The sequence below is a fragment of the Equus asinus genome, chromosome X (genome assembly GCF_041296235.1).
Source record: "Equus asinus isolate D_3611 breed Donkey chromosome X, EquAss-T2T_v2, whole genome shotgun sequence".
Lineage (NCBI taxonomy): Eukaryota > Metazoa > Chordata > Mammalia > Perissodactyla > Equidae > Equus > Equus asinus.
The window spans coordinates 25,481,115-25,503,736 of NC_091820.1; the positions used below are offsets into that span (position 1 = coordinate 25,481,115).

Below are 22,622 nucleotides of genomic sequence, written 5' to 3' on the forward strand. Positions count from 1 at the left end.
TGGGTGTCAATCTAAGCATCAGAAAGCCTATTCTAGTCCCCATTTCTTGTTCCCTGGGATATTTGAACATTTTCTTCTGTTTGGCTCAAGCCAGGGCAAAGATGATTGCCCCGGTGACTGTTCCAGCTGTTACTTGTCCTCAGTTCTATTTGCTTTTCGGGGCTTAACTCCTATCCACCCTCAACTATGGCCAAAGCAATTTCACTTCAGGGTCGTGTCCAACCCAAGATCAAACAATGATGACTGAAACCAATTCCACGGTGATCAGGGGTCAGAGACCTTTCATATAACCGTGTTGTTTCACTTGCTGCTCTCGCTTCTCCAAGAGCAACTGTAGCCTCCAAAGAGGGGATATGGCACAGGAAATAAACAATCTAGGCAAAAGAGAAAGGGTGATGGGGGGTGACAAGGAGAGGTGGCAAAGATAAGCAGAGAGACTAAGAAGAGCCTGTTGGACAAGAACGTAGATTTCACTTAAAGATTCTGGTCCGCCACTTAAATCAGATGCATTATTTTTCATGATGTTAAGGCATTTTATAATTAATAATATGCCTCCCTCGCGCAAGTAACCCCTCTCAATTTAAGCTTCAAACTTAACTCCACATTTAACTGAGATAAACAAAGTGTCTTGCCCTTTTCATTGTCATGATCGGATCGGGAATGACAAACTTTGCTTAAAGGCGAGCACAGGCACCTGGAGAAACGCGAGAGAAGGACACCCAGAAATGGACTCCACACTCAATCCCAGAGGGCAAAGGAAAAAAACCCCTCGATCCTCTCTCTATGTCAAATTCTTGACTTCTGAGTTTCAACTGCTTTTTCTCTCTCTCCTGATTTCTGCAAGTGTTGGGGCATGGGACGAACACAGTAGAAAATGCAACGAGGGAAATGTCAGTTGGAATCCTCGGAAGAAATCAGGCAGAAAGTTGACCTTTTGGCACTTGCAGCGCAATGGAAGGTAGAGCAGCGCGCGCCCCTTCCTTCTGCGAGGTCGAGCGACGATTTAGGAACAGCCTGTCTGGCTCACGTCCACACAGACAGCCCGGAAAGGAGCAAAAAGCTCCCGCAGCCCCAGTCCCCGCGTGGGGAACGCGCTGGCCCCTCTGGGTAGGGCGAGAAATCAGCTTTTTCTCTCTGAGCCCGTCCCAAAGCCAGGGGAAGGGGCTCCCAGCGAGCTAGGCGCTGGGAGGAAGCCCCGGGGGCACACCTGCAGCGGTGCAGCGGGGACCGCGGGGAGGTTCCTCGACGCCCCGCCGCCCGCCCGGTGCCCCGAGGCCAGCTGCTGCGCCTGTCCAAGTTTCGGCCGCCTCGGGTTGCCCCCTGCTCGAGCCACAAGTGCACCGATTGCGGCGATCGGAGGGGGTCGCGATGCACTTACCCTTTGAGCTGTTCCCTCATGGCTGCAAGGGCTGCGCGGTCGGGGGAGGGCGCGAGCGGAGGAGTGAGCTTCCCAGAGCCACCGGGCTCCCCGAAAGTCAGCGGAGCGCCGTCGCCGCCGCCCAGGCTCGCAGCTGAAAGCACTGCGGAGGAGCCGCGCGGGCGGCGGGCGGCGAGCGCGCTGGGAGGGGGCGCTGCGGGCAGACGGGGCGGGGCTGGGCTGGGCTCCGCCCCCACCTAGCGACCTGGGAAGCCGGACTCCCAGAGACCTGGCAGTCGGGGCTTTCAAAACAGAAAGGAAAAAGAAAAGAAAAAGCAAGCAAGCCCGAGGAGGCGATTTAAGGTAGTCCCAGGAACCTGGAAGCCACACACTGCCCTGCTAGAACCCCCTTAAAACCTCCAGCAAGACTACTTGTTGCCTAAATAAATGACCTAGGTGCAAATGACCTCATCGCAGATAATTAAGTGTGTGGGCTCAGAGTTTTCTTTTTACAGAATGAAAGAGAAAAATCACAAGCATAATTCTCTCCCTCCCACTTTCCCTCAGTTGAAGATTAAAGTGGCAGGGCTGTAAGGACATGAAATTGAGGTTATGCCCATCCTAGGCTAAGCGAGCTTCTTCAGAAGCATTTGTATTTCTATTTGGCATATAGCCGTGGTTCTCAAAGTGCAGTCCTGGGACCAACAGTCTCAGCATCGCCCGGGAACTTAGAATTGAAAATTCTCAGGCCCCAGCCCAGATCTACTGAATGGGAAACTGAGCACGCTGAAGTTTGAGAAGCACCGGTATAGATTTCTCGACATAAAACCCTGCCACCAATGGTGTGGCACGGTTTGGTCTTTGAGTAATCTTTTAGAGAAATCTGAAAGGAAACCATTTCCAACAGAACGTTTTGTTGGAAAAGTTACAGGGCCTGGACAGTTTGAATATTTCTAATCTTAGAGTTTGCAATATGATGATACAGGGTAACTATGCAAAATTATTTCAAGCCTGGACATATTCCAAAAAGAAGAAAGGTTTCATTAGCACAATTTTTCACAACCTTCACATAATATCTTCCATTAGAGTCCAGAGAGTATTTTAAGATAAGCCTCCTTAGTGCTTTCATTGTCCCTCTTTGTCCATTGATTTTGTCGGGCTGATTGTTTTTTCTCTTCTTTCACCCATTTCCTTGTCACTCTCTTTTCTGGTTGATTCATTCCACTTCAATTTACAGTTTAAAACATATCCCCCCTTTTCTTTTTAAATATCCTTTTTTTTGCTCAACATTTTTTCCCCATAGAATGTTCGAGCTGAAAGGACTGTACACATCCATCTCCCTTTACTGTCTGCTACATGGCAAAAGGGGAAAAAAATAAAGTACACAAACAAAAAGGGAACAGGAGTGCCGAGTGTCTTACTGCCCCGACAAATCAAACACAAATGGAAACGTTAGCACCAAAGACATGTGCGTGTAGGTATGACTGGTATTGCCATTTGAAAGCACATATTCAAAATATAAAAAACTTGTGAGCCAGTGAGCTGTGGAGGCAGCTGCTGTTCCACTCAGAGGGGGCACACTAGGATTCGCTTTGGGTGAGTTTGTCCCACAGTCTAACTGTAGATTCTAGGTCTGCTCCTAGCTTTGACTGGGGGCGAAGGGTTAGTGTTCTGTGATGAGGAAGTCATGGCCTTTGCGATTAACTAGTGATGTAATCTCTGTGTCAGGGTAGCAAAGCACTTACATATTCTTTATGTTGATTTCAATGAAAAGACGCAAACCTCACAGCACAAGCATTTGTAAAGATTAGACATCAATCAACTAAAGGTTTGTGACACCTGGGTGGTGAGACGGCATTCTCTTCCTTTGTTCTTTCATTTGTTTTACACTGTTAAATTTCCTGCCCAAGATTCAGGAGTTCTGATATGTTTCTCTAAAGTAGAAATGCTCAAGTCTATTTTCTCAGTGTCCAACTAGAAAACTACTAGGAACAATTCTTTGGGGAAAAAAAAAAAGAATGGAAAATAAGAAATCACTATTCAGATTTTTTTCCTACATTTGACAGATGGCAATCCTCAAAAATACATCCTTAAGTTCTTTTTTAGACTGGAGTTATAGGCGCTTGAAGCCTTGTTCCCAAATCATGATGTTATTTTAGAAATCAAATACTCAAAGTATTATTGAGAAATGACATGGGCAGTGCAGCTACTGTTTCGTTGTCAATTTCAGTTAGATTATGAATTTTGCTTCTCAGGGAAAGGCATTAAAATATAATTTATACATCTTTATTTCATATATAGATTATACAGTGATGCCATGATAATAATATACTAATTGCTTACAGTAGCTCTTCTTCTTCATATTATTATTATTATTACTGTTTCGATGTGAATCACAAACATGAAAGGAGCCTGGGGCTCTGCCGCCAGAAAAAACTGAAGTTGAAATCCTGCCTTCAGAACCTACCATGAGCTATTTGTCCCCAATACCACAGCTAGAATGTGGCAGCGCACAGACTGGATCTGGGCAGTCTGACTTCAAGGCCCATGCTCGTAGCCACTCGGTGCTGCCACAGAGATGTGGTTTCTTTTATTGTGGGGGAAGATGTATATTTTCTCTTGTGTGCTCATAAGCGATCTCACTGCCGGCCGAGAGCAGAGGAGAGTAAATTTGCTAGAAATAGGCATAAGGAAGGCATGAGATGAGATAAGGTCTAGGAAGGTGACCCAGTAAATTTTTCATCCCCAAAACTGCAGTCTTTGAATCACTTAAACATTGTAGGTACTTCAGAAAAATGAGGCCCTCCCGACCTAAGGGACTGTGCTGGATATTCCCCCATTCTCCCCTCCAGCTCTGTTCTCTGCCCTTCTCCACTCTGCTCCATGCCCAGGAGGTTGGACCTCTAGGTATGGCATCAGACAGATTCTCTTGCCCTTTGGCTTCCTTTGGCTTTCAGCCAATGGGAAGCAATGATGAAAGGTCTATAGCAAGAGGTAAAAGGGCAGGAGGAGAGAGATGTTTGGGTATTTATTCCCCAAGCTCCCTCCTGTTGGTCTTAGGCCTGGCCGTGGCTGAGTTGCTTTCCCCACAGCCACAAGTCTTGCTGGGCAGTCATTTCCTACAGCAACAGCATTTTCCAGGTTCCCTAAACCATTCCCTCCCTTTGTTCTTGTTCTTTCCCCTACCCCGCCCAGATTTTTGTAAATAGTATTTTCATTATAGTCTCTTAAAGTACCACTTTTTTTTTTTGAGGAAGATTAGCCCTGAGCTAACATCTGCCGCCAATCTTCATCTTTTTGCTGAGGAAGAGTGGCCTTAAGCTAACATCTGTGCCCTTCTTCCTTTACTTTATATGCGGGATGCCTGCCACAGCTTGGCTTGGCAAGTGGTGCATAGGTCCACGCCTGGGATCCGAACCAGTGAACCCCAGGCCACCAAGGTGGAGCGCATAAACTTAACCACTGCACCACCAGACCAGCCTCTCAAGTACCACTTTTGAATGAACCATCTTTCTCCCAGGACCCTGATGAAACAGGGACCCAGCCAGTCAAAGCTACCCTCTAGAGCACTAGACTGGATGCTGAGTGGGGACCACTGGAAAGAGGAGAAGGTTAACTCCACATATCGGAGTTAGAAAAGAGACTAGGCTCATTCATTGGATAGTTATTTCTAGAAGCGTCCTCTGTAGGCCAAAAAGGGGCTTCTGGCCTGTTAGGAGTAAAGGCAAATCAACAATTACGAATGGTAATAGCAGGTGTGAAGGAAAAGAGGCCACAGTTTATTCTTTTCAGGAGCTTCAGTGGTCTGCTTGGTCTTTGGGAGAGAATGTCAAGACAGAGATTTGATAGGTTGGCAAATCGAGAAGAACCTAGTGTGACGATCCAGAGTTTCACCTGTGTCCTGAAAGGTATGTGGGAGCTTTTTAAAGATGAAGGAATTTAAGCATGAGTGTGGCTCTGTCAGATTTGTGTTATAGAAAAACCACATGGGCAATGGTGTGGAGCTGGATCAGAAGAGTCCAGAATCAGGAGACCAGATACAAGGTGACTGCATATGACGAGGATCTGACAAACGGTAGCGGCTGAGAGAGTGGAGAAATAATAAAATCAGGTAAAAACGACAGGAGTCTTGACAGGTGGGATGTATAAATGGAAGAGAGGGAAGACCTAGGGCAATGGTCCTTAAGCTTGGCCATTGGTGGAATCACCTGAGGAGCGCTAAAAACGTCAGAGGCCTGGGTCTCACCACCCTGAAATTCTGATTGAATTGGCCTTGGGCATTGCGATTTTTAAGGCCCTAATCTAAGGATTCTAATATGCAGCCAGGGTTGAGGATCACTGTTCCAGGTGACTCCCCAGACTGGCTGAGTCCTGTTCGCCGAGGTAAGAGTATCAGGAGGAGGGGGCAGGTTTAGGCAGAAGAGGGTCAAGGAGAGATGGTGAATTCGGTCTTGAACATGTTGAGTTTGAGGTGGCAGTGTGCTGTAAAAGTGAAGGGACCCAAGAGGCAGCTGGACATCTGAGTCTGGAGCCCAGAGGGAAGATGTGTGGATGTGAGCTATTGATTTGAAATGTCAGCGTTGGAGAGTCATGGGTTTGGAAGAGCCCATCTAGTGGAGGATGTGAAAGGTCAAGGGCAGAGGCCAGGCTGCTCCTATCTTCCACAAACACAACGTCTTCCTTTCTAGGCTGCTTGTGGTTTCAGTGTTAGCCTGATTTTACCAGTATAAAAATGAGGAGCAGAAAGAGAAAGGAAAAGACAGGGAAGCGTGTGCACTGAGCACTTGCCTGGGGATAGCCCTGAGGGACTTCACCACTTTCTAGGGTCCAGCTTCCCTCTAGCTCCAAGAGTCTCCACCTGAATTGCTTTTTATTCCCTAACCACTCAAGTCTAACCAGCATCGTTTTATAAAAATCCATTTGAAATTCAGATATTGCTTCAATTAAGCATAATACATATTTTATAGTAAAAGGTCCACATTTGGGTATCTAGTAAACACATGAGGATTCCATATTTCTCTTTGCATAGTACAAGCCATGAACAGTGAATGAGATGTCCAACAAATGCTTACAATGATGGTGAGTCATGGCTAGTTAGGGTGAATACCATGGTGTACTAATTAAAGTATGTATAACGATCCCTTTCGATCAATCTGAAACTGGCATCTTCTGTCTAGAAGAATATCCAGTCAGTTCACATTAACTAGAAAACGAAGAGGCCTCTACATCCAGACACAGAGCACTTCACACCCACACAAAAGCCTCTTTTCTCCAGGCCTTTCCCCTGCAGGAGGCAGAGTAAGCCAGGCTGAGGAAAGTTCTCTGAGCCAGCTGCCATCTAAACCAGAGATTTCACCAAACAACTTCCAGATAAAGTCAAACTTGGCTTCACTCGCACGGAGTTTTAATAAGATTTTTCAAAGCTTCACGGAGCCACCTATATCCAACCGAACATCTAAAAAGATGTCAAGTTGAGCACCTTCACTAAAATAAGCCACATTTCATTAACCTCACAGGTTGCTTCATGGAAAAGACTACCCCATACCTACTAGCCTGTCAGCTATAGCGCTACCCCAAGTATGGCAAGCACACCAACTCCTGCTAAAAAGAAATAACTGCTTAAGGTGGTTCAAGCGGATCTGACTACGGCATTCCCGGTCCACCTTAACAACAGCTCAATGCTGTAAACTATTCGTCTGCCTTTCCCAAACGATTGTGCCAAATAACAGGAATTTCAAAAGTAGGCAGAAATTCTGACACTCTGCATAATCTCCCTTCCTCTTTTGCTACAAATAAGGCTTTGTATTCGATTAGACTCACAGCAGGTGAAAACCCCAATTAGTGAATTCATTCTGGGGCCTCTTTCTACCTTCCTCCCACACACCACAGTTAACACAAAAATAAGGGGAAGTCTCAGGCTTTTCTCAAATCACAAGTAAATTAACCCTTTGATCTACCCAATCAAGCCATTTTACCACATGAAGAATTTTCACAAGAAAATGGGAAGATGTTCAAAGATTTGTCCTTCTTGACTTCATAATGGGGGTTACAGAAAATTCTGTTTTGCCAGATTTTATTATTTTCTTCAAATCCATAAATACCCTCAGATTTTCTGATCAATCCAGAAATTACAGTTTTTCTTTCTACCTGAAAACTCACAAAGCCAATATTATCTGAAAATGATTAATGGACAGTCTGCTATAAGAGAGAATTATTTTTAAGTTATGTTCTTATTTTGGTGTATTTGAGGTGAAAGAAAATATTAAATTTTAGTTTAAACAGTATGCTTTGGCCTTAGGAAGTGCACAAAGTCTATATTTCATATTGTAAATATTTATTTGTCAAAGGAAATTCATCATTGAACAAGGATAGAGGTTCAGTTTGAACATTCAAAAAAAAAAGCAAGACAGCTCTAGTTCTTAGAGTGATTTACTGACACTTTGTCAATTGCTTCTCTGGAAATAATTCACAACCTAGTTTTATTTATGAGCATATGATTAAAAAAGAGCAGCTTTGTCTTTTTTAATTGTTTTAGTCCTGTCACTTTTCTTGAAACAAGTCGTGGGACTGATTATCCACAAGAAAATACTGAGCATATATCAAATGGTAACGCGGCTTTTAGAAGTAGTCATCTGTTACTGTCAGAGGTTCATTTCATTTTGAAGCTTTTTAATTAAAATGCAAACTTCTACATACATGCCTGCCTAAATTACCCCTTTCTGAAGTAGTCGAATTTCATAAAAAAACGTTAAATGCTAATGTAACCATTTTTAATACTTATGACTTGGTTCTTGAGATTTGGAAAAAAGTAAACAAAGGCATTACCAGTCAATTAAGCGAACAAGGAAGTCATCCTAAATTGAAACAGATAAGGAAAATTTAATATTCAAATGCTACTGAATGAAGACACCAGGCTTTTTTGTTCCCTTTGAGATGAATATCTACCAGAATCAAAAGCAGCTTCTTAATCTTCAGCGAGCATAGCTGTACATTCTAGCAAAGGCATTAAGGCAACAAGGCAGAGCTCCAGACCAATTCTGCCCCTTAGAGGCAGTCACTTAACCCATCTGGAGCTCTGTCGACTCATCTGTAAAACTCAGATACTACTGCACAGGGCCATCGTGTGGGGCAAATGACATAATGACTATGAAAGCGATTTGAAAGCTGGGGAATGCTATGCTAATGCAAAGTAGTCTGTTGGGCAGGTATAAGTCCTTACAAGAAAACCCAAGACATCCAGGAATGCTGTTAGGAATATGGCACGAAAGAAATCCAGCATAGTCACTTTACCTTTTCATTTTTAGACTGTTGTGTGAAGGAAAACGAGAGCTCTAAGAGTTTAAGTCTTTCCTCTTTAGTAATTTGCAAAAGGAACCTTTCCTCCTTTCGTTTTTTACATTTAAGAAGGAAGCAAGTGAGTAAAATAAGTGTTTTTTTTTTTTTGCAAGATAAATCACTAACCACAAGCTTGAGAGAGGAGTAAAATTCACAACATTACTGCCATTCTTCGGGGCCTAGGTTAAACTATAAAGACTATTCACACATGTTAAAAGGTGTATTCACATTCATATTGTCAGAGAGCAGAACCTCTGAGTAGTGAGAGACAAGTGAATATTGGCTTTGTGGGGGACAGTGGGAGAGAAAGATCCCCTACACCCTGATGGAGAGGTCCTCTTGGTGGCAGGCCTTGAACAGCCAGGATGTGGTAGGAATTCCCCACAAAGACAGGAATCCCCAGAAGGGGAAATGGAGGTAAAAACCAATTTAACCAATTAATGATTTACTAACGGCTGAATCTTGTGCTCCAGCTCTGGTTTATTTTTGTCAAGGCAATTTTTTTGAAGATAAAAGGAAAATATGAATGCAAGGAATTTTGATGAATCCACAAATTTCCAGGAAATTTTTTTCATGTGTTGCATCTAGACTAAGTTTCTCTATTAAACATTTTCCCATATTTAGTTTCTTTACATGACTGCAATCACGGAGTATTTACAGAGCACTTATATACGTCTTTGCTTATCAGTCAATCTCATCCCATTTTTCTTTACTACTAGTAAAACCTAGGAAGTGTTTGGAGGATGGATGGGGAAACATTTAAAAATTTCAACATTGTAATCAGGTTCCTCTACTAGGGGGACTCAAATATGGCCTTGACCTTAAGGAGCCTACAATCTGGGGGGTGGGGAAGACTCATACAGATGAAACACAATATTAGATGGATTATAAGGACAGAAGTAGAGACAATAAAAAAAAAGAAGCAAAAAGGCAAAGGTGGTTAGTTTGACCTCTTGGTATTAGCGAGCACACATTTCTGTTAGTGTATGAAGAGCGGAAGCAAGTTTCTTAAATTGACTCTGTGAGCTCATCTCTCATATTAATAATTTACTAAGGCACAGATTTTTTAATGTTAACGTACTGCTGTGTTATGAAATCAGATTATGCTTTCCTGGAATTCAAAAAAGTATTGGGTCAATATTGGGTTTTGTTATCTCTGGAAGGCAGAGATATGCAGAAAATACTACCATCCCCATTAGAATATCAAATCAGCTTCTTGCGTTAATATCAAGACTCTAGTGTGGGAACCTAGGGCCTCACAAACTGGAGAGAGTTCATGAGTCTGAAGTTCTGGCCACACGAGATCCTGCAGGGCCTGAGAATATGTTTCAGGTTTCAGGGAGTGTCTTCTCTGCCAGCTGTTTGTTTGGGTGGCTGTTTGAGAGTATACTCAGAATCACTCAGCCTTTTCATTTTATTCCAAATGGCATGGTGATATTGTCACGTTGCAGAAGGAAAAACATTGCAGCTAAAAGTATTGTCAAGGGGAATAACAAGTAGCTCGCATTACTATACACAACTGCATGTTGCCTGTCTGAGCAACACACTTCAAAACACAAACTGAGAAACAACCCTTGTGCTCTCTCTCACCCTCCAGTGGGACCTAATTGGAAGTCCCTGCTAGTGTGCCCAGGTCTAGGCCAACAAATTGGCACGTGTGTGCCTGACAGAATGGTGCCATGTTAGGGCTGAATGACTCCCATTCTATTTAATACCTATGAATTCATCCTATTAAATGCTTGGGGAAATGTATCTGAATAAGTGTTGTGAAGACTGATAATGATTACGCTTATTAAAAAAGAAAAAAGGGATTCTTATATGACTGTAGGGGTATTTTAGACAGTCCATGGTTATGGGGATATTAGACAGATTAAGAGTAAAAATAATAACAGCTTTAAGAATAAAATTCTTCTCAAAAGAGTGACCAGCTAGAAGAGTAACCAGAAAGGAAGTCATAATCTTTATTTCTTCAGTATTTAATCACAGCAGCATTCATTAAATTCTCAGTAGTAACAAGTAGTTAATTAACTGTATTTTTCGTTGGTATTTTTACACCTTAAAATCACTAGACTATGGATACTATATTTCTACCATTGGCTGTGAAGCTACAAACCAACTGCCTAGCCCCACAATATTACTCATAAAGCAAGAATTATCATAGCACATCTCATTTTACCTGTACCTGAATTCAGAGTCCTCTCAGTCCACAAAAGGACCTGCCAATACTTTTCTCCAATACTTTGTGGCAAAATGGCCATAAATTCAGGCCCCCTCCCGGGTATCCAGCTCTGCAATGTGCCTTTGTATCTCCTCCTGTCAGAAGGTGGAGTCTCTCCCCACCCCTTGTGCCTGGGATGACCCTATGACATGACTTGCTTTGGCCAATAGACAACATTGAATGTGACACAGGCAGAAACTTGATGAGTCTCCATATGAAGAAGCCTGGGCTAGCTTGTTGGATGACAAGACACACACCTGGTTGCATCTGTTCATAAATGACAGCCTGCCAACCATCAGACATCAGCGTCCGGCCATGATAGCTCATCCAGCTGCTAATTGACCACAGATGCATAGGCAGGCCCAGCAAAGAATAGTAGCTGGTCCAAACCACCAAAACGGCCCAGTCCATCCATCAAATAGTGAGCTAAATAAGTAGTTGTTGTGCTAAGGGATCTACAAATCAGGGCTCATAGGCCAAGTCTGGCCTATGGCCTGTTTTTCTATAGCCTCCCACCTAACTATGAGACGTGGGAAAAAAAATGCAACAGAGACCATATACGGTGTGCAAAGACAAAAATGTTTGCTATATGGCCCTTTATAGAAATGTTTGCTGACCCCTGTGTTAAGCCATTAAGTTTTGGGTTGGTTTGCTATAAGGCAAAAGATGGCTGATACACATCTAATCCTAAGAAAGAATATTAGAAACTGGGACTTTCTCCCAGAACTCCGTTGACACCTGCTCAATTTATCCTTGGTACTTGTTGTCTAGTTGCTTGTTAACTAACACCTGAAATGAATACAATAAACAAATCCACACATGACCCGTGAAGTTATTTTTATAGTGTGCTTCTCAAGAAGATTTCTAAGGCTAGGTAGAAAAACAAGTATATAATTTTTAGCAGCTTTATTCATAATATCTCCCAACTGGAAACAACCCAAATGTCCACCAACAGGTGATCAGATAAACAAAATGTGGTATATCCATACAATAGAAAGTACTCCACAATTAAAAGGAATGAACTACTCATTTTCAAACTCCTGGTATTCAAAATCGTTATGCTGAGTGTGAGAAACCAGACACAGAAAAATACTGTATAATTCCATTTATATAAAATTCTAGAAAATGCAGACTAATCTACAGTGGCAGAAAGCAGATCAGTGGTTGCCTGGGGCCAGGGGTAAAGGAAAGAATGGCCTGCAAAGGAGCCTGAGGGGGCTTTTGGGGGAAGAGACTGTTTCTTACTTTGATTGTAGCAACGGTTTCATGGGTACAGATCCGCCAAAAAGCAGTGAGCTGTACAACTGAAATGGATGCAGTTTATTGTGTGTAAATTATCCTTTAATAAAGTCGATTCTAGACCATTTTTTAAAAAAGCATTTGCCCTAAAATCAAATTTAACATTCAAAAATGTACACAATTGGACAGAAAATGAGGTGCCTTACACAGGATGTTTATATAAATACAGGACAGATTCAGGTCATGCTGTCAGTCCCTTCTGATTAATTCTGAAAATATCAAAACATTAGATTCAGAAGCGCCCTTAAAGGTTAATGAATTACATCCTTTCATCCAATACAGAAATTGCCTTTAGGGGTGAGACAGTCATTTGAGCCTTGAAGATCTACCGTACAGGGAGCTTACTGCTTTTTAAGGGGGTAGATTCTGGTTTTTGGTAGCCCAGTTACAAAATTTTCTTCAATATTGAGTTAAAATTTATCTTCCTGTAACTTCCACATCTGTAGTTGAATCTGTTCTCGGGCAAAACAGGAAAAAAACAAAACAAGGGAAAATAAACCAAAAAAAAAAAAACCCCACCAAAATGCAGTAAAACACATCTCTTCTAACCTTCTAAATGTTTGAGGCTCCCTATTACATTCTCCTTAATACCACTTCTCTCTAAGCTAAATCTAAATATATGCATTTATTTCTATTTTTTTCTTATATAACATGGCCTATAGACCCTTGGCTATTCTGGTGACACTTTGAGAAATAAGATCCATTTAAAATGTGAGATCCAGAACTGAGTGAGATGTTTACATCCCCTTCTTTGCCCCTATTAATGCCATTTACAACTGTTGTAGCATTTCAGTTGTGTAGATGCCATATCACACTTTTTGTCCATACTGAACTTGTGGATTACTAAAAACTCAAGGGTTTTTTTAACATAATCTGACATTAATTAAGGTCTCTTCCCTCCCATGTTTTTAAACTGATTACTTGAGTCCAAATGTGAGATTTATATCTTATTTAAATATGCTTTCAAATGTCATCTTGTCACAAGAACAGATATTTCTGATTTAAATCTATTTGAATTTTGATATATGTCTCATATAAATATTAATGACTTTTGTCGATTTCAAATTTATTAATAAGTATAGCTGTATCTACAATCATTCTATCAATTGAGTACCTAGTGGGGATTTGGTTCTATTAGGTAGTAAAGAGACCAAAATGGATCAAAGTGGTCCTTATCTTCTTGGCATTCATAGACTAGTGCAGAAGACATATGTATAAGCAGATAATCACAATTTAGTTAGATAAGTGCTAGTGGAAAGCTGTGCTCACTGAGTACAGCCAAAGCAGGCTTCACAGAGGTAGTGATGCATGGGCAAAATTGGCCAGCTGAGGGCCAAGGTGAGGGTAGGAGTTGACTGAAGAAGAAATAGCTGTGTGCAAAGGCTTATCTTAAATACAGGGCCAAGGACAGAGATCCTATTAATATTAACCCTGATCTATCAATTGACATTCTTTGGATGTCTTTGTTTATCAGCTGCAAATTCACCCTATTACCTAGCCCACCGTTCTTTACCTTGTTTCCAAGATCGTCAAAAGAGAACTTGAAAAATGTCGTGTAAAATCATAAGATACACTGTAACAGGCTCCCATCTAACCAGTGAACAGCCAGCATAAAAATAGAAAAGAGGTGAATTCGGCATGACAAATTTTGAGGATATCATGCTGACTCCCAGACACGTGTTTTCCTAACTACTCATTAATAATCACTTCAACGTCACTTTCTAGGATTTTAGTGCTTGTCAACATCAAGCTTATTGGTTTATAATTTTTAAAATTAATCTTCTCTTTATTTTTTAAATGTCAAAATAATGCGTTCTTATTTCCTTTTATGACATCCCCAATCTCCTTCCCATGTTTTCTCCAAAACTACCACCAGTAGCTCTTTTCATGGGGAAAGGAATATGGTTTTAACTGCTGTTAGTTGAAAAGAACACACTCCTGTTGGGGAGAAAGAGGGGCTATGCACCCAAATAGAGGTTGGCCATTAGAATCACATGGCAGCACTTCTAACAAATTAGATCTGGCCTTTGAATTTATTTTATTTATATTACAACAAAAACATGATGAGTTGAGATTGTCTCTAAGATAGTCAAGGGAAGAATCCTGTTCCCATTAAACTTGAATGAAATTTTGGTTGGATTTACGTCATTTTAAAAGCCAGGGCACTTTCCTAAAAAGCAAGTGATTTGCACGTTTCAGACTGTGCTAAGTTGTTCCTTACTTATCTGTGGCCCTCTAATGAATTTATGACCTCCAGTAAAGAAGTGGTTCTCTATTTCGGCCTTGTAAGTCATGGCAATGGCAGTGGAGGGGTTAAGAAGGTTACAAGAGATTTGTTTCATTGCTTTTTGGTGGCTGTTTCTTGTTTGGGGAGTAAATAAGAGAACATACCTAGCATCCTTTAGTCATAGAGCAAAAATAATGTTTATTTACTTTTCTGAAATTGCACCCTAAATCTATGCAAATCTCCAATTTGCATCCCCCACAAGCCTCCAATATTTTGGCAGATTTTAACTAGAGCTAAATAATTGGCATATATTTATATTCAATTGTAATTAAATGTAAAGACATGTATGCAAAACATAGACTTTGCTCAAAGCTCTCTTTGTAGATGAAACGTGATTACAGAACTTGACAGAGATCATTCACTAGGGGAAAGAGTGGCCGACCCGCTTCTCCTTGCCTCTACTTTTCTACCTTTTGGTGGTGTTGGTTATATTTCGAGATTCTGAATGCTATTAATGAACACTTTACTGCAGAAGCATCTTTACCCATGGCAAAAACAAATGTTGAACCTGAGACTAATAAAGTCGTTTATGAGTTTCAATGAAGAGTAAATGCAAACGGTGAAAAAAAATGTCATTATTTATCAGCAGTAAATCCAGTATTTTCCGGTAAAACAGTTTTCACAGAAGCTCTACTTGTGTTAGCTTTTCCTAAACTTTGCAGCAAAGTGTCAGTTCTTTCTAATATATAATCAAGGGAATTTTGTGTCAGGAAGAAAACTTCTCATCTTTGTAAAGGACGGTTAGAGGAGAGGTAGGGAAAACAAGAAAGACGGTGCATGAGGATTGAGTGGGAAGGTATGAGCTGAATGCATTTCAACTACTATTTTAAAAAGACATCTGAAAAAAGGTGTTTTTTAAATCGAGTGGAGTGTGGTTTCCAAATTTAGAATATTTCCAAGTTTAATAATAATATGCATTATTCTGAAAGTGAAGTCAGATACACATAATATCCCTAAATAATTTTGAATAAAAATCACCCACTGGCTTTTCTTCTTAAATTTCATAACTTTCTGCACACATCTATCAACTTATGTTTTTTAACTTTTATAACTAAAAGAAACTCCAACAGGGGCCGACCCCGTGGCCTAGTGGTTAAGTTTGGCATGCTCCACTTCAGTGGCCCGGGTTCGGTTCCCGGGCATGGACTTACACACTCATCAGTGGCCATGTTGTGGCAGCAACCCACATACAAAACAGAGGAAGATTGGCATGGATGTTAGCTCAGGGCAAATCTTCCTCAGCAAAAAAAAAAAAAAAAAAAGACAAAAAAAGACAAAAAAAGAAACTCCAACAAACTTTAATAACAATGAATTTAATCAAATTTAGATGAAACTTCTTAGTGAAATAGCCTATAAAGTTTGATTAGGTTGTGTGTAAAATTGTACTTTTTATGTTAAAATTGACAAAAGCAGAACAATTGAGATTCAGCAAAAAAAAAAAATCCTTTGAAGGAAAGAAAATGGTTATGTTTTCCCAGATGGAGTTTATATTTGTATGTATCTTTTCAACCTGGCAAATTGAAATCTAGGATACAAATTCAGACATTGTAGTGTCTGAATGGTGAGGGAAACCCAAAATGTGGCCAACTTTACTTGCCCCACTGAATTAAATTATGAGTTTTTAAAAATTGTATTTTAAGGCCAGGAGATTTCTCTTTTCTGAGGTTAGCTCTCTGAAGCCAGTGCTACCAACTTGTTAAAAGAGTAATTATAGAAGTTTTGTATTGTCATAAAAACTCACACTTAATTTGGTCCTCATAACTGCTCTGGCCTGGTCTACTTTTCACCTTAGTCCCCATTTATTCTCTGATATGAGAGTGATGTTAAGAACCATGAAGGCTATGTAGAGAATGATAAAACACGTGGACTGATTTTTGCAAAGAGCTTACCTATAGAGAGAAAAAAGAAAATGAATATATCAAGCAGATAAAGAAAATATCATTTTTGACCACACCTAGGGAATGGTAGAGTTGTCAACAGACTCATAACACCTCCTCCCCAACACAATGGCTAGCCATGAAATGAACACACTCGCTTATTTTATTGACAGTTCCCAGCAAGGGTCTGTATTTGAAGAAAGAATAGAGAGGAAGAAGAAAAGTCAAGGAAGACAAAGAATCCTTGGTGATAGGATCTTGAGAAAGAAAAAAAGACCCAACTAAAGAGGCTCTGTGGAGCTCAGGAGTCTGGAATCCCAGCCTAGAAATTGAGTATATGTTCAGCCATGGAGAATTATATTGTCACTTTGGTTATCATTCCTTTTCTATCACTGCCATGGTGAATTGTCAGAAAGGCAATGCAAACTTCTTCAAGTATTGCAATAAAAAACTTTCTTATGACTAAGTTCTGTTCTTCCCACTCCAACTCTTCTGCAAGATAATGCTAATGCCTCCCCCAGATATATATAAATATATATATTCCTCATTTTTATCACTCTGCTCCTGTCCCTCTTACACCTTGCTTTGGAACTGACTGGTGCTTTGCATGTCCAGTCATTTATCATACATTGTGCAGACCCGAGGTTTTAGATATGAAACCATTCAGTCTGTCAATCTACAGAGGAAGCACCCTGGATGTCTTTAAAATGCTATTCTGAAGCATTTAAAGAGGGCCATCTGCAATAAGAACGATCATTAGATGATGATAAACAGTACTGGGTCACAGATGGAGAAAGTAATAGTATTTGAGAGCCATTTTCATGTTAATGTTATAGATTACATATTAAAGAAATGTGCCAGTAATGAAGCACAAAACAAAGAGGGCCGTTGGAGAAGAACAGTTATGCTATTGAAAGCAATGATATGATAAGCAGAATGGCCCCAAGCCATCTGCTTTTAAAGCTCACCATATTTAGGCTGTGAGGATCATTCCATCGTCCACAGAGGTGCTATGCTGAGATAACAAGGAAGTGGGCGAAGCTAATATGAATTGAACTGTTGTCAATTTTTAAAACTTTATTATAAATTGGTTTTTTCCCCCACAAACAAACCTAATGCTCCCAGAGCATACCAGTGGGATGATATAAACATTTCCTCTAGAGTGGGTCCTTTTGCCTTGGTCTATACAGGGCACTGGTCTTTACTTACCCACCCCCCAAAATCCCTCCCATTTTAAAGCTTTTTTCACACTAAAGACAGTTATGCCAACTTGAGACATTTACTATTGGTGTAAAAAGCAGCAAATTCTTAAAAACATAGATGTCTGTGAGTGAAGGGACAAAAATTTCAGCTGGTTCTTTCGACCTTAGAAGCATATCTCTGTAAGAGATATATAGGGATATATATATATATAAACTCATAATAAACATATGACATAATAAATGAACATAGTTATATAAACACAAAATAATCTAACAAAGAAAATATTGAAAATATCTCAATTGCTACCTTTCTAATAATTACCATATGCACTACAGAATACATGACTAATTGAAGGGAGTTAACTTTCACTATTTTTTTATGTTTCTTAGTGTTAACCTATGCATCTCAAACTTGAAAGAGATCAGAAAAGAAGCGTAAACTACGGGGCTCGCAGTCTTAAAATGAGGCTGTTAGGTATTGATTTTCATTAATGCTCTCCTCTAAAATGGCTTCAGTCTTTTGTGCTTCCCAAATTAAAGCTCCATCCTTAGGTTTTGCAATTTGGATCTTGTAAGGAGATAAAGAGGGAAGAAAAAAAGTTTATGATTCAGGGGTGTCATAAACTCCAGCTGGCATAACATGAGCCTAGTTATGTCAAAATAAATAAATGATCAAAAATAGTCTTATTAAAAACCAAAATCATATTGGGACTTTGGAAAATAAATATAGGTAAAACAAGTGAAATGAAAATAGGAAGGATATTAAAATTCAGAACCTGATTGATTATGTATTAGCCAGATCAAAGCCTCTGGGTGATAATGAGGCACGGAACCGGGCCTACCACCTGTCCTGTTGAACTAACAGCTGGACCCGCCAAGAACAGCTGGACAAGAACACTTATGTAAAATTAGCCTTTAGAAGCATAAGCTAAGTTTTTTCACCTGCTTCCCACTTCTGCATCTTTATCACTCATGCCAGAAGTAAAAAGCTTTTTATATTTTGATGCTGTTTTTGCCTGAGGGAAAACACAGCTTTGAACACCAATATTCCCAATGGCTTGCTACCAAGTAACCGAGGTTGTCTTCCAGACCTGATAAGCTAAGATGTCAGATGCACTTGGGTTTTCCTCTCACTGACTCATCTCGTGCTCTTACATTTAAGCCACTGCAAATGCTCTCAAAAGAAGCATAAATTCAGAACAAAAACCAAACTATTAAGAGTCATTTACTCCTATACTCCTACTCATGTATCATCATTTCATTGGAACCTATTTAAAATGACAATAGATAGGCACACCTGGAAAGTTTATCAAATAATTTCGATTCAAGATGGTAGGTTAAAAAATGAGGCACGTGACAATCTTCATTTGGTGCTCTAAATTGTTGTAAAGTCAGCAATCTGTTGTGAGAGTTATCATGGAACAGGTGAGTAGGTAAAGCAAAATTCACGCACTGTCTTGCTGTTCAAAGTGTGGTCCACAGACCAGCAGCAGCAGTGGCAGCAGCGGCGGCAAGCATCATCTGGGAGATGGTTAGGAATGCAGACTCTCAGGTCTCGCGGTAGACCTAGTGAGTCGGAGTCTGGATTTTAACAAGATTCTCAGGTGCACGTCAACATTTGAGATGCAATGTTTCTCTGTGTTTAATCAGAACCTTTCTTTCTTCTTCAATTTTAATTGGAATGCTTTTATTTGAATATTACATTTTAGCACAAGCCAGAGCCTAGGAAGCGTGGGTATTACAACTAATACTTATGGTATGCCTTCTATCTGTAAGTGTAGCCCACACAGATTGCACTTAACAAGGAGGTTCGGTATAAGAGCATTACAGAAGGTATCATGATGTTAGGACATCTGGACATCTGTAAAATGGTACAGCTTTTTTATCATTAGACTCTAATCTGAAAGTTTCTCTGTCTGCCAGAATGAACTGAAAATGGAATCCTTCTAACTTCCATAATGCAAGGTAGAACAGGAAGTAGGGAAGAAGGGAAAGAGAGAGAGAGAGAGAAAACATCCTAGGTGGCAAGTAACTGGCAGCAGGCACTTTGTGTAACATATTGGATGCAGCATGTCTTAGCAAGTTGATGAGGAATCCTTATTTCAAATCCACGCTTGGAGCAACTGCAGACAGAGAGACCAAGAATTCTCGTCAATGAGTATTAAAAGCTCTGATAGAAGAAAGCAACCTTTGAGGTTCAAGATTAGAATAAAGCACAATGAAGAGGATCAATAAAAACAGGATGGTGGGCAAAAAGTGTAATCTACAGCAAGATCGGGATAAAATCTCTTTTTCTGATTTGTCCAGTTCCTTCTAAGGAGGAATTGAAGGTTAATATCAAAATGCCTTGGTATGTATTTAGGCGTATAGGCATTTATTTATTTATGTGTTTCTGAATGTTTTCAGTTATATGCTATTATACCTAATCAGGCTTTAATTAAGTGTAGAGCAAACAGTAAATAATTCTCATTTATATAGCAAGAGTTCAGTCATTCTCAATGAATCTTTTCTGATGCCTTAAAATCTCCCATTAAAGGCTCCTTCAAACACTCCAATCAAGGACACTGATTAAGGATTCATCCTAGTAGATAAATGTCTGAACCAGGAAGTCTTCAAAATGGTAACTAGGGTAGGATTCTAGTGTTCAAAAAAGAAAGACTCGTGAGCAGGTTCCCAAGCCAATTGACTGAGTGTGACAACTTTACCCTTGGCTGAAGGGAGAGAAAAGGATTGCTTCAGAGCAGTTGGGAGAAGGGTAGACGTGGAAGAAAAGGAAAACGAGGGAGCAAGATTTAAGAAGCAATGAGACAGAGAGATGTTGTGTAATGGTTTGAACCTGGACGTAAGTTGGGGATTAGAACGTCAAAAAACACAAGAGCGTTTTTGTTCTTCTCAAAATAGAAAAGTCCACATGCCTTAGACAAGCACATCACTAGTTAAGTCTGTGGGTACCATCTGCTCAGGGCAGGTAGGCCAACTGGTATCTTCAATCTTTTTCAAAGGCCTGAAATCTAGGTGCATCCAGGAGTAAGAAAGCCCTTCCCTCCACTACTTTCAAGATAAAGCTGGTCAATTGATGAGTGAATTTTATATCAGCTAAAGGAAGTAATGTGGGTAGGTTGCCAAGAATTTATCAGATAACCGAGTACAATCCCATTAAGATAAGGGTTATACCCTCGAATTGAAGACTTATAGAGCCATATAGAGGTGGCTTTTGTCTGGAAAGGACAAAGGAACTGAATAATGTCGTCAGTTCTTTGCCACAGAGACATTAAAACAAAGCAAGAGACTTTATGTGTGCTTTGCCCATTTTATCAGAAATAACAGGTGATTTCACTACACAGGGTCCTGTTCAAAATGCTAAGAATAACTGACAGCTGCTAAGTTTGGAGGAAAGATTCCTACCAGAATTACAAAATTTGTGTTGCTTTTATTTATTCAATTCGTCTAAGATTTAAAATAAATAAATAATAGAAAACTCCAAAATCTTGTTTTTAGGCTTTTTGGATGTATAACTGGTACTAACATTTTCTATCAACTTCTTTGCTTTTCTTAAAGAAATGTAAGGTCATAAAATTTTAACATTCTGATATGCAATTATAATGCAATGTTTATTATAATTGATGATACAGATATAGCTATGTTTATTTGGTTGTTTTGATGGTTTTAAATGGAGAATAAATTCTAATTTTTGTTAGTTCCATATCAAATTAAAAAAGTAAATAGAACATTTAAAGTTATGTTTCATTTCTTAATTTGCTGAACAGAACACTTCAAAAAAAGGATGAATAGAAAAATATGTGAAAATTTGAAGACCAGGCCTGAGCCCACTCAGCTGTTTCCTCTCTGCATCTTTGGAGTTGTCTTATACAGAACAAGTAGAGAGAGTTCCAGACTTGAGTTAGAAAATGCTGGTTTGAATGTAGGCCCTAACACTGTGTGATGTTGAAAAAATACTAACCCCTAAAAGTGATGGTAATTAGTAGCTGGGGCCCTTGGGAGGTGACTAGGTCATGAGGGTGGAGCCATCATGAGTGGGATTAGTGCTGTTACAAAACAGACCCCACAGAGCTCCCTAGCCCCTTCCTCCTTGCCAGGACATAACCAGGAACCTGCCACCCACAAGAGGGCCCTTACCTGATGATTTGGCACCCTGATCTCAGATTTCCAGGCTCCAGAACAGTGAGCAATACATTTCTGTTGTTTATGAACTATCCAGCCTGTGGTATTTTCTTATAGCAGCCCAAACAGACTAAGACAATCACATACAGACATGTGTAGCTTAATGAGGGGATACATTCTGAGAAATGTGCATCAGGCACTTGATGTTGTGGAAACATCATAGAGTGTACTTAGACAAACCTAGATGGTATAGCCTACTACACACCTGGGCTATATGGTACTAATCTTATGGGACCACGATGGTATATGCCATCCGTCATTGACTAAAATGTTGTTATGCGGCACATGACTATAATCTCTTTAATTAGCAGTACTGTTGACTATAAAATGAGAACAATGCAACCTATTCTGTACACTTTATAGGGTTCTTTTAAGATTAAATGAGATAATATATGTAATGCACTTTATAAACTAGAAAATAAAACAAATGATGGTTTAGTGAATTTTATAAAAATATTACTTAACTTTATTTATATATCAAATATAGTCACTTGGATTATTTTATTATTATTTATTTTTAATTATTTTGGTTTTCTTTCATCCTATTGTTCTGAATTTTCCCTAGAAGTGCAGATTAATAGATAATGTCTTTGGTGATGGTGGTAGTAAGAAGATAATACTGAAATAAGCTAATTCTGAAAATAGTTCAAAAATTACTTTAGGCACATATTGACTCTCCAAATACATGAACTGACATATGTCAAACAAATACAATTTGAAAATGGTTTGGTTGTTCAAAGTTATTGTATTTTTGGTGCACTACTTTATACGTATGCATAAATTATTAGACTACGAGACCATAGACTACAGGGACAGTAGTCTTTATGCATCTTTGTGGTCTCTACCTGCCGAGTACACTGGCTAT

At 39.9% G+C, this 22,622-nt stretch overlaps 1 protein-coding gene across 16 annotated transcripts in view; it reads right to left on the reverse strand.

Annotated features, from left to right (window-relative positions):
- DMD (dystrophin) overlaps positions 1-22,622 on the reverse strand; it is a 2,265,680-nt gene that overhangs the window by 138,005 nt on the left and 2,105,053 nt on the right. Inside the window, exon 1 of one of the 16 annotated variants that reach the window (XM_070503133.1) lies at positions 1,379-1,537. The exons of 14 other annotated variants lie outside the window; for them this stretch is intronic. In XM_070503133.1, the coding sequence (XP_070359234.1) occupies positions 1,379-1,398 (20 nt within the window). In that variant the 5' untranslated portion in view covers positions 1,399-1,537. Of the gene's footprint in view, positions 1-1,378; positions 1,538-22,622 lie in introns of those variants that run through there. One more of the 16 variants, XM_070503132.1, reaches the window with a different exon arrangement.